This window comes from Moschus berezovskii, chromosome 6 (genome assembly GCF_049115385.1).
Source record: "Moschus berezovskii isolate FMDL1 chromosome 6, NW_MosBer_1.0, whole genome shotgun sequence".
Lineage (NCBI taxonomy): Eukaryota > Metazoa > Chordata > Mammalia > Artiodactyla > Moschidae > Moschus > Moschus berezovskii.
Window position 1 is genome coordinate 41,312,286 of NC_142465.1, and position 15,114 is coordinate 41,327,399.

Here is a 15,114-nt window from a genome sequence, read left to right on the forward strand (position 1 = left end):
GCTAAACCCCTTTATATCAGAATTTTAGCTCAACTCTGTGGTTCTGTAATGCAAAGAAGACAAGACCCCATATTTTCATGCATATGACTAACTCTTTTAATTTTGTAGGAGGCAGGATTTTCCATTATGACCCTAATTACTAAATTCTTAACATTCTGCATGTATTACCCCCATGACCTTTAAAAGGGTCATGTGATGTGGAATTCAGATGTAATAATTGATATTGAGAAAATATGAATTCATCTCTTTGTTATGCCACTTATTTTTGGTGGCTGCTGAAATTTTATGTGACTTGTGTCACATGTCTTTGTTTTAAAAAGTACACCATAATAGTAGCTGATTCAGGGATGTAATGAGGACTAATGATGTAATAATGCTTTTATATTTCATGTTTCAGCTGGCCACAGGCAAGTCCATGATGTTCTGCACATTTATCTCTAATAGATGGGGTTCTAATTATTTTCTTGTGAACCTCTTTGAAATAAAGAATTACAAAGTGTTTTATAAACAAATTCTTTAACAGTGGTTGATATTTCTAATATTGACAAATCAGAGAACTATAGATTTTTATGAATTTTTATGTTATGGAATGCTACTGTTTTAAAAAATATTTTCCGAAATTACATTTATAAGCTATGTTAGCATGTACAGTTTACTTGACCCTCCTGTTCCTTGCTTTCTTCAAATAAAGATAATCAAAAATACCCACCTTATAAAGTTGTTAATAATGAGATAGTTTACGAGTACCTGATACATAGTAAGCATTCATTGAATATTATGTTTGCCATTATTGTTGCTAGTAGTATTAATAAGAAAACTCAATAGGGTTGCAATATAGGACATATACTAGATCCAGAAAGCAATTTAAATCATGAGAAAATATAACTGAGATTTCACAGTATTTCTGATATGATCGTCCTTTATTTCAAGGCACACTCAGTTCTTTGAGCTGAGAGCCCTGTTGGGTATTTAACAAGTAGTTTGAAATATTGAAGGTCTAGAATGAGCTTCATGTGATTTCATGCTTGTGTTTAAAATGGATGATTACGTGCTGTTGGAGAATGTAAAATTTGTTTACTCATCTGGTTAAATACTGAGCAGGAGTATCAATTCCAGCCTCAGCCCAGAGACCAGAATGAATGTTGTACTTGATATGTTTTTTTTAAATTCAAGTATAATTGCCTTACAATGTTGTGTTAGTTTCTGCTACACAATAAAGTGAATCAGGTTTCTGTATATATTTATCCCCTCCCTCTTGAACCTCCTTCCCACCCACTCCCTTAGGTCATCAGAGAGCACCAAGCTGAGCTCCCTGTGCTATACAGAGCAGGTTCTCACTAGTTATCTGTTTTACATACTCTTTGACAGAAATCACAGCTAGATTCTTTTTGACCCACATTCAAGAGTAAGAAACATAAAAACAAAAATAAACAAATGGAATCTAATTAAACTTAAAAGCTTTTTTTACAGCAAAGGAAACCATAAACAAGACAAAAAGACAACCCTTGGAATGGGAGAAACCATTTGCACATGAAGCAGCTGACAACTGATTGTATCACCCCTGCTCGTCTGATAAATTTATTGTGTTGTTCCTCATTATATTCCTTTCTTCCATCTCCCTCCTTCTATCTTCCTTTTTTCTATCTCACTTCCAACTTTGTCATCCTCACTTTCTTCATCCTTCTCCTTTTCCTTTCTTTTCATGAACATTTATTAAGCATATCCAAAGGGCAGAACATATTGCCCAGCAGTGTTGTCAGGGCTTACAGAGTGTATTGCTTGGTGGTGGTGGGGATGACTATGTTTAGTGGTAGGCTGATGGGTAGGGGCTGGGACTTCATCTTATCAGCAATGAAGATCCATTGTAATTTCTTGAATAAGAATGAGATGAAACGGATAGTCCTAAAAATTGAATCATTTTGGATACAAATGAAGGGTGAATGGGAGGGAGAAGAGACTGATGATAGTGGGATCATTCAAGAGATAGTTTGTGTCTTATTTTGATTTACTATTCAAGTGGGCCTTAAGAAGTCGAGTGGGCCTTAAGAAGCATCACTTAGAACAAAGCTAGTGGACGTGATGGGAATAGTTGAGCTATTTCAAATCCTAACAGTTGATGCTGTGAAAGTGCTGCACTCAATATGCCAGCAAATTTGGAAAACTCAGCAGTGGCCACAGGACTGTAAAAAGGTCAGTTTTCATTCTAATCTCAAAGAAAGGCAATGCCAAAGAATGCTCAAACTACCGAACAATTGCATTCGTCTCACACACTAGCAAAGTAATGTTCAAAATTCTCCAAGCCAGGCTTTAATAGTACGTGAACCATGAACTTCCAGATGTTTAAGCTGGCTTTAGAAAAGGCAGAGGAACCAGAGATCAAATTGCCAACATCCACTGGATCATCAAATCCGAAAGAGTTCCAGAAAAACATCTACTTTTGCTTTACTGACTATGCCAAAGCCCTTGACTGTGTGGATCACCACAAACTGTGAAAAATTCTTCAAGAGATGGGAATACCAGATCACCTGACCTGCCTCCTGAGAAATCTATATGCAGGTAAAGAAGCAACAGTTAGTACTGGACATGGAACAACAGACTGGTTCCAAATCGGGAAAGGAGTACGTCAATTGTCGGGAAAGGAGTGCTGTAAATTGTCACCTTGTTTATTTAACTTATATGCCAAGTACATCAGGCAAAATGCCAGGCTGGATGAAGCACAAGCTGGAAGCAAGTTTGCTGGGAGAAATATCAATAACCTCAGATATGCAGATGACACCACCCTTATGGCAGAAAGTGAAGAGGAACTCAAAAGCCTCTTGATGAAAGTGAAAGAGGAGAGTGAAAAATTTGGCTTAAAACTCAACATTCAGAAAACTAAGATCATGGCATCTGGTACCATCGCTTCATGGCGAATAGATAGGGAAACAATGGTAACAGTGAGAGACTTTATTTTCTGGGCTCCAGAATCACTGCAGATGGTGACTGCAGTCATGAAATTTAAAAGATGCTGCTCCTTGGGAGAAAAGTTATTACCAACCAAGACAGCATATAAGAAGAGACATTACTTTGCCAACAAAGGTCCGTCTAGTCAAGGCTATGGTTTTTCCAGTAGTCATGTATGGATGTGAGAGTTGGAGTATAAAGAAAGCTGAGCACTGAAGAATTGATGTTTTCAAACTGTAATGTTGGAGAAGACTCTTGAGAGTCCCTTGGACTGCAAGGACATCCAACCAGTCCATCCTAAAGGAAATCAATCCTGAATATTCATTGGAAGGACTGATGCTGAAGCTGAAACTCTTAATACTTTGGCCTCCTGATGTGAAGAACTGACTCATTTGAAAAGACCCTGATGCTGGGAAGATTGAAGGCGGAAGGAGAAAGGGATGACAAAGGATGAGATGGTTGGATGCCATCACCAACTCAATGGACATGACTTTGCATAATCTCCAGGAGTTGGCGATGGGCAGGGAGGCCTGGGGTGCTGCAGTCCATGGGGTTACAAAGAGTTGGACATGACTGAGTGACTGAACTGAACTGATTCCAACAATGTTACTCTTAAGTGAGAAAGCTCTGAATGAGTTTAGAGGCAATAATATTATTGACGACAGGAGCAATACAAGGAAAAATGTGAAGAAGTGGCAAAACTTGGTGATCAGATACAAAGGGTGAAGGAAAGATAGGAAGAGCCCAATTGTCGTGTGCCGTTTAGTTTCAGTATGGTATTTAGAAGTTATTGCCCATATTAATAGAAAAAGGGAAACTCAGGATGGGACAAGAAAATTAATTCATTTTTATATGCTTTGAATATGAGGTGTCAATAGAACTTTCAAGTCAAATTACGGATAATTGCATTATTGTTTGACAGACTTTTTTAGTAGTTTATATTTGTATAGATTGTTTTATCACCTTGCATTTTAGAATACAGCATGCTGTTGTAAGAGTTATTTTTGCTTTTGTAATTTTAAGTATTTTATGATTTAGTAAGCAGATTATCATTGTTGCATGATGTTTGAGATGTGGTGCTTTGGTCTAAATTAGTTTTGGGTCATAATACACTTGTTATTAATAAAGGACAAGACATTGTTTAAACATTTGAGTTAATGGAGCATTGCCTAGAAATGGCATAATTGAATTGGTGAAGAGCTTTGCATAATGCTCATTTATTCAGGTTATTTGGAAAGGTCATTTTTATGATCATTTATTATAGTACTTAAGCATAAATATCAGAGAAAGGTAGTGACATAAAATGTTTAGCCTGTAAGATAATTACAGATACTGTTTACAAAAATAAAACTATAATTCAGAAACCAGTAAACAAATTCATTGTATTGATTTAAAGACGACTGAGATATTAATGAAAGAATTAGTAGTTGTCTAGTCACACCTCTCCTTATGACCAGTGCTAAAAGTCTGAGGTATATACTTCCATGTATTTTTGGCTCATCATATAAGTTTTTATGAATCTATATATTTTGTAAAAGTTTGTTTTCACAAAAATGAGATCATACTATCATTCATATTATTTTACCACTTACACTTTTTACTTAAAAATGCATCATGAACATCCTTCCTTATGAAAAAATATAGACCTCATTCATTTTTTTCCCATAACTGCATAACATTCCATTGTTGAATCATTCCTTTGTTGAGGATTGTCTGTTTAAAAAGTTTTACATGTGGCTTCTTGGTTATTTTAGTAATCAAAGCCATTTGTCTTTGCAAAATTAGATTTGCAGGATGAAAACATTAGCAAAAAAGCTTTCTCTAGTATTCAGCATTTCTTCCCTAATATTTAGCATTTCCAAAACTACTGTATGATAGCGATCAGAACTGTCCTGTTATTTTAATAGTAGTTGGTTTTGTAAATTACTGTTTGTTAAGAACTTGTTAATAATAATAATGAAAGTAATGAATATGTAAATCAATATGAAATAGAGCATTTGGACAACAGCCCACATATGGCCACACAGTTTTGCTTACACCCACCCTCCCATTTAGTCCACCTACCTCCCCTCACCTGATCATTTTAAATGTCATGCATGTCATTTACCTGCTTTTGATGTAGTGTTACTGCATACATATATATTTCTTAAATCTTTAATTTGTTTTTTAAGCTACATAAAAATGTGTTGGATTTAATTTTTTTCATTTTTGTCACTTGTAGTTAAAATTCACTCATAGTGTTGTGTGTTAAAGCATGAAATCAGATTTCTTCCAAATAATTCAAATATTTTGGCAAAGTCTGTGCAATATCCTGATCATTATTTCATTTTCTATAGCGATTAAACCCCTGATATCTGTATTGGTGAAAGTGTATTTGTTGTTAAATTATAGTTTTCTCGTTTTCCTTTAACCATCATTGTCAAGCACTATGTTTTAGTGGTTAAAATCACCAACTTTGGAGCCAGATATCTAGGATTTCAACCTTAGATGTGCTACTTATTACTTAAATATGGCTGGATTTTACTAATCTAATTCTATAAAGCTTTTGCTTTTTGATAGACAAATTTAAACTATCTTTATTTGTATATGAACCAGTTACTTTTATTTCCTGGTTTTTGAAATGAATCAGTTATTTGTTTTCATTTTCAGCTCAGTCAGTTCAGTCGCTCAGTCATGTCCAACTTTGCGACCCCATGGACTGCAGCATGCCAGACCTCCCTGTCCATCACCAACTCCCGGAGTTTACTCAAACTCATGTCCATTGAGTCAGTGATGCCACCCAACCATCTCATCCTCTGTTGTCCCCTTCTCCTCCTGCCTTCAATCTTCCCCAGCATCAGGGTCTTTTCAAATGAGTCAGCTCTTCATATCAGGTGGTCAAAATATTGGAGTTTCAGCTTCAACATCAGTCCTTCTAATGAACACTCACGACTGATCTCCTTTAGGATGGACTGGTTGGATTGCCTTGCAGTCCAAGGGACTCTCAAAAGTATTTTCCAACACCACAGTTCAAAAGCATCAATTCTTCAGTGCTCAGCTTTCTTTATAGTCCAACTCTCACATCCATACATGACTACTGGAAAAACCATAGCTTTGACTAGATGGACCTTAGTTGGCAAAGTAATGTCTCTGCTTTTTAATATGTTCTCTTTGTTGGTCATAACTTTTCTTCCAAGAAGTAAGCGTCTTTTAATTTCATAGCTGCAGTCACCATTTGCAGTGATTTTGGAGCCCAAGAAAATAGTTTGTCACTATTTCCACTGTTTCCCCATCTGTTTGCCATGAATTGATGGGACCGGATGCCGTGATCTTAGTTTTCTGAATGTTGAGTTTCAGCTTTTTCACTCTCCTCTTTCACTTTACCAAGAGTCTCTTTAGTTCCTCTTCACTTTCTGCGTAAGAGTAGTGTCATCTGCATATCTGAGATTATTGATTTTTCTCCCGGCAATCTTGATTCCAGCTTGTGCTTCATCCAGTCCAGAGTTTCTCCTGATGTACTCTGCATGTAAGTTAAATAAGCAGGGTGACAATATACAGTCTTGATGTACTTCTTTTCCTATTTGGAACCAGTCTGTTGTTCCATGTCCAGTTCTAACTGTTGCTTCCTGACCTGCATACAAATTTAATTAACTGCGTATGTGAATTCTTTAGTCTCTGTATATTGTGGATTACTCATCTACAAAGTGGGATTAATAATAGTACTTACTTTATGTGCCACTATTAATTAAGTTGGGCTTCCCTGGTGGCTCAGTGGTAAAGAACCTGCCTGCCAGTACAGGAGATGTGGTTTCCATTCATGAGTCAGGAAGATCCCCTGGAAAAGGAAATGGCAACTCACTCTAGTCTTTTTGTGTGGAAGATCCCATGAACAGAGGAGCCTGGTGGACTACAGTCCATGGGGTCACAAAAGAGTGGGATATAACTTAGTGATTAAACAAAAATTAAATGAGTTAATATAAATAAATAAATTTGTTAGAAATGAAAAGTTGACCCGTAATCAAGGAAGGAGTTTGAGGAGCTGACTGCCCTGTTCAGTGTAAAATCTGCGTGTACCTTTACAGCTAGCTCTCCATATCTGTGGTTCTATGTCTTCAGATCTGCAGATCATAGTCCTATACTACATATTTACTGAAAAAAAAATCCATGTGTAAGTTGACCCACACAGTTCAAACCCATGTTGTTCAAGGATTATCTCTACTTGATTTATAATAGACAATATACATTCTGCTATTTGTATTTCATATAAATTTTATTCTGTTTCTTTTTTTTCTATTTCCTTATTTTTGCTGATTTTTCTGTTCTTAAGTCATCCCACACCACTTTAAAATTAGAATTTGTACTGAGTATCTTTTTCCTCTGGTAATGTGCTTATTTTAACAGCAGTATATATGCATACCAATACTTACTGATTTTAAAGGAATATAGTAACTGTATCTTTTTTGCACTAAGCTATGTGACATATCCCAATTCCTTCTTAGCCCACTGAAATTTTACAAAGTGATCATTCCACTTTTCACTGACTCCAGCAGTATATGAGAGGTTCAGGAGCCCCATATTATATTACCATGCCTAGTTATTTTCAATATTTTTCATTTTAGCCATTTGGGAGAATATATAGTTAAATTTCATTGTGTTTTAATGTGCATTTCCCAGATTATTGGTAATTTTTGGTACTGTTTCCTGTGTTTATGCCTTTGAATTTTGCCTTTTGTGAAGTATTCAAGTCTCCCTTATTTTTATTTTTATCTTATTTGCAATGGTAATGATATAATCTGTATATAAGTCCTTTGTTTATATTTATTCCAGACACCTTTTCCTTTTCCCATAATAATGTTGTTTGGTGAACACAGTTCAAAGTCTTGGTTTACTCAAATGAAGTCTTTTTGGTTAGTATTTTTTGTGTCCTAAAGTCCTTTCTCAAATAGAAACCAGGATCATGAATATATTCTGATATATCATCATTTAAAAGACAGATGAAACATGTTTGAGATCTTTTCCTTTTTTTAAGTTCTTAGAAAAATTTTGAGAAAGTAGTGCTATTTCTTCTTTAAATGCTTAGTCATGTTTGCTGGTGAAGCCCTTTGAGACTGGGTTTTTGGGGAAGAATTGATTAGAGTTCAATTTTTTTAAAGTTATGTGGCTGTTAGGCTTTCTAATTCTTCATGGGTCAGTTTTGATAAGTTGTGTTTTTTTCAGAAATGTTCTAGAAAGCATTTAATTTGTTTGCATCAAGTTGTTTATAATATCTTTTTAATGTTTATTTTTCCCTTTTTAAAACAATTACTCCAGAATTGAATTTTAAATATAAATTTGAATATTTTTTGTTCTAGGGATTATTTTTTTTTCTCTGTGTATATGGTTTATCCAATGTTTTAATTCCAGTTTGGAATTCTTCTTTCTTTCTTTCATTATTTCAGCCTACACAGAGTCACCTATTCTAACTTACTGTCACTCTGACTTTTTCAAGCCACAGTACTTCCTCAGTTGTGTTCTTGTTTAGCTTACTATTAACCAGTGAGATGTTTAATTTTGTAGCACCCAGGCTGGAGAGAACTTTGGGGGCTATCTCAGGTGGAGATATTGACAGGCCCTGGTAACCAACCATTCAATTTTGTTTCTATGATTTTTGACTGTTTTAGATAGCTAATAAGTAGAATCAAACAGGATTTATACTTTTGTGGCTGGCTCATTTTTAGTTATCATACTATCCTCAAGATTCATCCATATCAAAGCATGTAATAATTTCCTTTTTTAAAGATGAATAACCCATTTTCTATATATACCACGTTTCATTTATCTATCTATCAATAGATACTTGAGTTGCTTCCACCTTTTGGTTATTGTAAATAATGCTGCAGTGAACATGAGTGGGCAAATATTACTTCAAGACCCTGCTTTTCATTCTTTTGGATGTATACTGAGATGCAGAATTACTGGATCATTTGGTAGTTCTGTATGTAAACTTTTGAGGTACTTTTATACTATTTCCCATAGAGGTTGCACCCCGTTTTATAATCCTACCATAAGTTCATGAAGGTTCCAGTTTCTCCACATCCTCATCAACACATATTATTTTCTCTTCTTTTTAATACTAGCCATACTAATGGGGTTTGAAATGATATCTCACTGTAGTTTTGATTTGCATATCTCTAATGATAAGTAACATTGACCATCTTTTTATATGCTGTTGTCCATTTTTTACCTTTGGTAAAATGTCTGTTCAAGTCCTTTCCCCACTTGAAAAATCAGGTTATTTTTAATGAGTCATGAAAGTGAAAGTTGCTTAGTCCTGTCTGACTCTTTGCGACCCCATGGACTATATAGTCCATGGAATTCTCAGGCCAAAATACTGAAATGGGTATCCATTTCCTTCTCCAGGGGATCTTCCCAAGCCAGGGATTAAACCCAGGTCTCCTGCAGTTGCAGGTGAATTCTTTACCAGCTGAATCACAAGGGAACCCCAAGAATCCTGGAGTGGGTAGCCTATCCCTTCTCCAGGGGATCTTCCCAACCCAGGAATCAAACTGGGGTCTCCTGCAGTACAGGTGGATTCTTTACCAATTGAGCTATTAGGGAAGCCCTTATTGAGTTATAAGTATATATATTTGTATATGTTTAGTGGGTATTACCTTTGTAGCTCCTCATCAGATATGATTTGCAAGTATTTTTTCCCATTGCCTTTTCACTGTTTTGATTGTGTCCTTTAATGCACATACATTTTTAAGTTTGCAGTCACATTTGTCTGTTTTTTTGCATTTATTGACTGCGCTTTGGTGTCATATCCAGATAATCACTGTCAAACCCACTGTCATGGAGCTTTTCCTCTGTTTTCTTTTAGGAGTTTCAAAGTTGTTTTAGATCTTAATCCATTTTGAGTTAACTTTTATATATGATGTAAGATGAAGTCCAATTTCACTCTTTTGTATGGACATATCTAGTTGTTCCAACACCATTTGTTGAAGAACCTATCATTCTTCATGGGCTGTCCTTAGCACACTTGTCAAACATCATTTGACCATATACTTAAAGGTTTCTTTCTTGGTTCTTTATTCCATTGGTATTTATGCAGGTCATGCAATGGACATTCTTAGTGTTTTCTGGATATATGTTTTCCTTCTTTTAGGTATCAGGATTGTAATCACAGGGTCATAGGATAGGTACATGTGTAATTTAAAAATTGCCAGATAGTATTCGGAAATGGCTGAGACAATACTTGGTATTATCAGTCTTTTAAGTTTTAGCCATTTTGTTAAGGTAGAGTCACTTTTTAAAATCTTTTGATTGAATTGTTATTTAAGGATTAATTTGAGCTAACTTTAAGTCCTTCGATATATGTTCATTTTTTCTTCTCTTCCCACTAGAGTATAAACTTTATTAGATGCTATTTGCTGCTTAATTTCTGATGTTTGCTGACATTGATCAGGTACTCAATGAAAGTTTATTTTGAATGAATGAAATAAGTGAACAAATAATCAAAACATGAATATTTATATTTTTCCTGATAATGCTAGGATTTGTATACATCAGATATATCTAGGATCTTCTCCAGGGTCAAATAATTAGTCATGAATATTTTGGTAGGTGGGCTTCCCAGGTGGCACCAGTGGTAAAGAACCTGCCTGCCAATGCAGGAGACGTAAGTGATGCAGTCCTTAGATTGGGAATATCCCCTGGAGAAGAGCATGGCAATCTGCTACAGTATTCTTGCTTGGAGATTCCCATGGACAAAGGAGCCTTGCAGTCACGACTGTAGTGATTTAGCACAGCACAGCACATTTTGGTGGTTGACTCACCTTAGGAAAAATATGGCAGGACAAAACGTTAGGACTCTATATTCCATTTGTCAGATGCCCGTAGTCTCACACTGAGCTATATTTTAAAACTTAACAGTGTAGTAATATTAAAAGGCAGGATAGTTCTAGAAATTAGGAAAAGCAGTTCATCTGTAGAAACATTGTTCAAGGACTTTAGTTTCATTTTTACAACCATAGGGTTGCTACTAATTTTAAAGGAAATGAATTATTTTTGTAATACATGTTTACATGCTGTCTAATCCTTGTAATACAACTAAATCTTGATTGTTGTAGTATTGATGATTTGACTTATGAACTATCCAGGACCTTTTATTTCTTCTTACATGTTTGCTTTGATCCACTTTCCTGTTCTAAATACTTTCACCAAACAATTATCAGAAAAATTAGCAGAGAAAGTAAGAAAGAGAGTAGAGGAGTAAATTGAAGGAGAAGGAAATAGAATGAACACTCAAGCTGCCTATGAAATTTTTTCTATTAGCACAAATAATCATGAATTTAGAAGTAACTTTTATAGAAGGACTTAAAGTGGTTGCCATAATAATCCCTAATGTTTTTGCAGTTTTAATGATGTATTTATATATAAACAAACATAAAGTAATCAGGTATTTTATATAATCAAGTATTATAAAATTTACATCAACATTTGAATTTCTGGGTTTGAAAAGCCATCTATTGCTATATGGATTCATTTTCTTTTGGTGCTCTTTAGATGTTGCATAACAAAAAATATATATTTGTTTTCTGTACTTTATGAAGCTTTATCCTATAAAATATAATTTCTCTGTAATGAGATTAGATGCAGTCAGTGGCTTGAGGACCCAATTTACCTACTGAAAAAAGCCTGTTTCTCCTTGATTTGTTTTTATTTTCTCCCCAGTGGTTAATAGACATTTTGAATAGTCATAGCTGTTAAAGTAAGACTTATATATGGTTTTGTTAGCACGATATATGAAAATGTGAACATTATATTACTATGAGTAATAGTAATGCTTATGATAATGCGGTGTAAGACTTTAAATTTTTTGTCCTTATATTTCATATTGGAAGCAGATGTAAAAGTGTTAAATATTTTTGGCCCTTCTATTCTGTGCAGTATTTTGAGTCACATCCAATTTAATGACTCTACATTATTATATTCTTCCCCCACCAGAAAGTGAAATAAAGAAAACTACTTTACCCTTTCATAACTACAGCGACATAAATGAAAATCTCAATATAAAGGAGGAAAGAGTTTTAGGATACACTTCAAAAAATATATCTTTGGAAGAAGAAAGAAGTCAACTGCATTCCAGGAATAAACGTTTTTTATCATATCCAAGATACGTGGAAGTTATGGTTACAGCTGACTCTAAAATGGTTCATCATCATGGACAGAACTTGCAGCACTACGTACTAACTCTGATGTCAATTGTAAGTAAACTTAGCAGGTCCTTTGTATTTTCTAAAATGTTTTACATGATATTTTTTCACATTTAATTAAAATTTTCCCCAAACTGTGGATGTAAGCAAATTGTTTACATTTAAGCCAAAATAGCTTAATGAAATTTAAATAGATGTATATAGCAAGTATTCCATTCTGTTACTTGGACAACTTTTTAAGAAATCTAAAAACCTTTTAAACAAACAACTTAAGAAAGTGCTTCAATCTTGACTTCATCACGTGAATGACTCCTGCCCTCTAGTGACAGAACTGATCTTTTGCCCTTTGAATCTGAATTTTTAATCTTGTTTCTGTATAGAAGGAGGGGATACTAATTTTACTACTAGTGCGTTCACCAAATCAAACTGGGACACATATTTTAAGTTATAAAGGTATTTATGGTAATAAAAGGAGCTCTGTTATTAATAGAGCTGCTTTAATAAACTTGGGATGTAAGATGAATCTTAAGATCATGGCGTTCAATCCCATCACTTCATGGTAAATAGTAGGGGAAAAATGGAAATAGTGGCAGATTTTATTTTCTTGAACTCCAAAATCACTGGATGGTGACTGCAGCCTTGAAATTAAAAGACATTTGCTCCTTGGAAGAAAAACTATGACAGACCCAGACATTGTATTAAAAAGCAGAGACTTTTAAATCTTTTTATCACTTTGCTAACAAAAATCCATGAAGTCATAACTATGGTTTTTCAGTAGTCATGTATGGATGTGAGAGTTGGACCGTAAAGTAGGCTGAGTGCTGAAGAATTGATGCTTTCAAACTGTAGTGCTGGAGAAGACTCTTTAGAGTCCCTTGGACAGCATGGAGATCAAACCAGTCAATCCTAAAGGAAATTAACCCTGAATATTCATTAGAAGGACTGATGCTGAAGCTGAAGCTCCAATACTTTGGCCACCTGATGTGAAGAGCCAGCTTGTTGGAAAAGACCCTGATGCTGAGAAAGATTGAAGGCCAGAGGAAAAGAGGGTGACATGAGATGGTTGGATGGTATCATGGACTCAACAGTCATGAGTTTGAGCAAACTCAGGGAGAGAGTGAAGGACAGGGAAGCCTGGTGTGCTCCAGTCCATGGGGTCACAGAGTCAGACACAAGAGTCAGTCAGACAGAGTCAGTCAGTCACTTAGTGACTGAACAACAATGAACAATAGGATCACAGTAGCTATAAGAACTTTTGATCTGGTGGTTACGTCTCTGTTGAGCAGTGGTGGTGGCATATGAATAGATTTCTAGTGCTAGTGAAGAGCACCAGTTCTGTGTTAGTGGTAGCACTTTATATAAGTACATAGGCACAGATAATCTGCCTCCAGTGCAGGAGACCCAGGTTTGATTTCCAGGTGGGAAAGATCCCTTGGAGAAGATCACCTGGAAAAAGGAATGTCTACCCACTCCAGTATTCTTGCCTAGAGAATTCCATGGACAGAGGAGCCTGGTGAGCTTCAGTCCATGGGGTCACAAAGAGTCGGACACAACACACACACACACAAATATCTGCACATATATACCTGCTGTCTGGGATATTCCTGTATTAAGTCCTGTTCTTTTGAAGTAATTGCTAAAAGCAGCTCTTTTATGCTCAGGAGTATCTTGGTTTAGCTGATGAAATTTATAGTTTCCTCTATTTATACACATTCAGGGTATTGGATCATATCTCATATTCACAGGGAGGGAATTCAGCTCTGCTTGGTTGAAAAGATGGGACCTGGACACATCTATTATAAATTTCACTTAGCAAGAACTCTCCGATCAACTTCATTGTGACTGAAAATACCCTAAGACCTTGTTATTTTCCTTATATATAGCATTTTATCTTCAATTCTTATAAGTGCTAGGAATACATTGCTTCTACTGCCTAAACAAAGTATCTGGTATGAAATGAGCACTCAATAGTTAGTAAAAGAATAAATAAATAAATGATTAAGGTAATACTTTTTTCAGAATAAGTGACGTAATAATGGGCAACAAACATATCATCTAAAATGATGTTTTGAAACTTGTGCAGTGTATATGTGTTTTATTTACTTGAATTGAATTTTTAAAGTGACAACACAGCTCTACATACAGATTTATCCTAATTACACTTTAACGTCTGAATCTGAAGTAACTATCTAGATTTGTAATTATTTAGATACCAGTATAATTATTTAGATACTGGTATAATTGTCTAGATTTGTAATTATTTAGATACTGGTGTGACATGCTCATTGTGATGGGATTCTAATGAGAACATTGACATGGAAGATGCTGATTGATATATAGGAAATTATATCATTTATATGGAATAGTGTGGGTTAAACTTGGAAATTTTATATGGTGGAAGAAGATATTCATTAAGAAAATTGGGAAGGTGATAGAGATACTGAAGAAAAATACTAGATTTTATAAGTACAGCAGGTTTTGATGTTAAATGACAACTCCCATATCAGTGCTTTGGAAATACTGACTCTAAGAGGTAAAGGAACATGAGCAATTTTTGAATAGCTACATAGTTTCAGTGATGGTACCATCCTCAGAAAAGTTTTGTCATATGTATTTTAAGTTTAAAATCATTATAATCACAGTATCAATTAGAAGATATTGTGATGTACCTTGTGAAGTTGTCCATGAGGGTTTTAAAACCAGAGGGCATCACTGACAAAGTCAACCTTCTGACATCATGGAAGGTAAATCTGGTTCTGAGATTGCCTGAAACCGCAGACCAGTGCATGCAGGTACCATTCCCTAGATGTTTAATTCCATTAGGAGAGCCTGTTTCAGTTAAGATGAAATGTTCGTAGATGCTGTCAGTTAGTTTGTGTTTAGCTTTCATTCATAGGGAAATACTGCTACGGTTGAGGAATAGGGGGATATTCCAAATAGAGATGTTGTTGTTTAGTTACTAAGTCATGTCTGACTCTTTTGCAACCCCATAGATTAT

At 35.2% G+C, this 15,114-nt stretch overlaps 1 protein-coding gene across 1 annotated transcript in view; it reads left to right on the forward strand.

Moving 5' to 3' along the window:
- Nucleotides 1–15,114, forward strand: part of ADAMTS20 (ADAM metallopeptidase with thrombospondin type 1 motif 20) — a 210,082-nt gene that overhangs the window by 37,430 nt on the left and 157,538 nt on the right. The window contains exon 4 of the mRNA XM_055395361.2: nt 11,908–12,167. Within this exon, the coding sequence (XP_055251336.2) occupies nt 11,908–12,167 (260 nt within the window). The remainder of the gene's footprint in view (nt 1–11,907; nt 12,168–15,114) is intronic.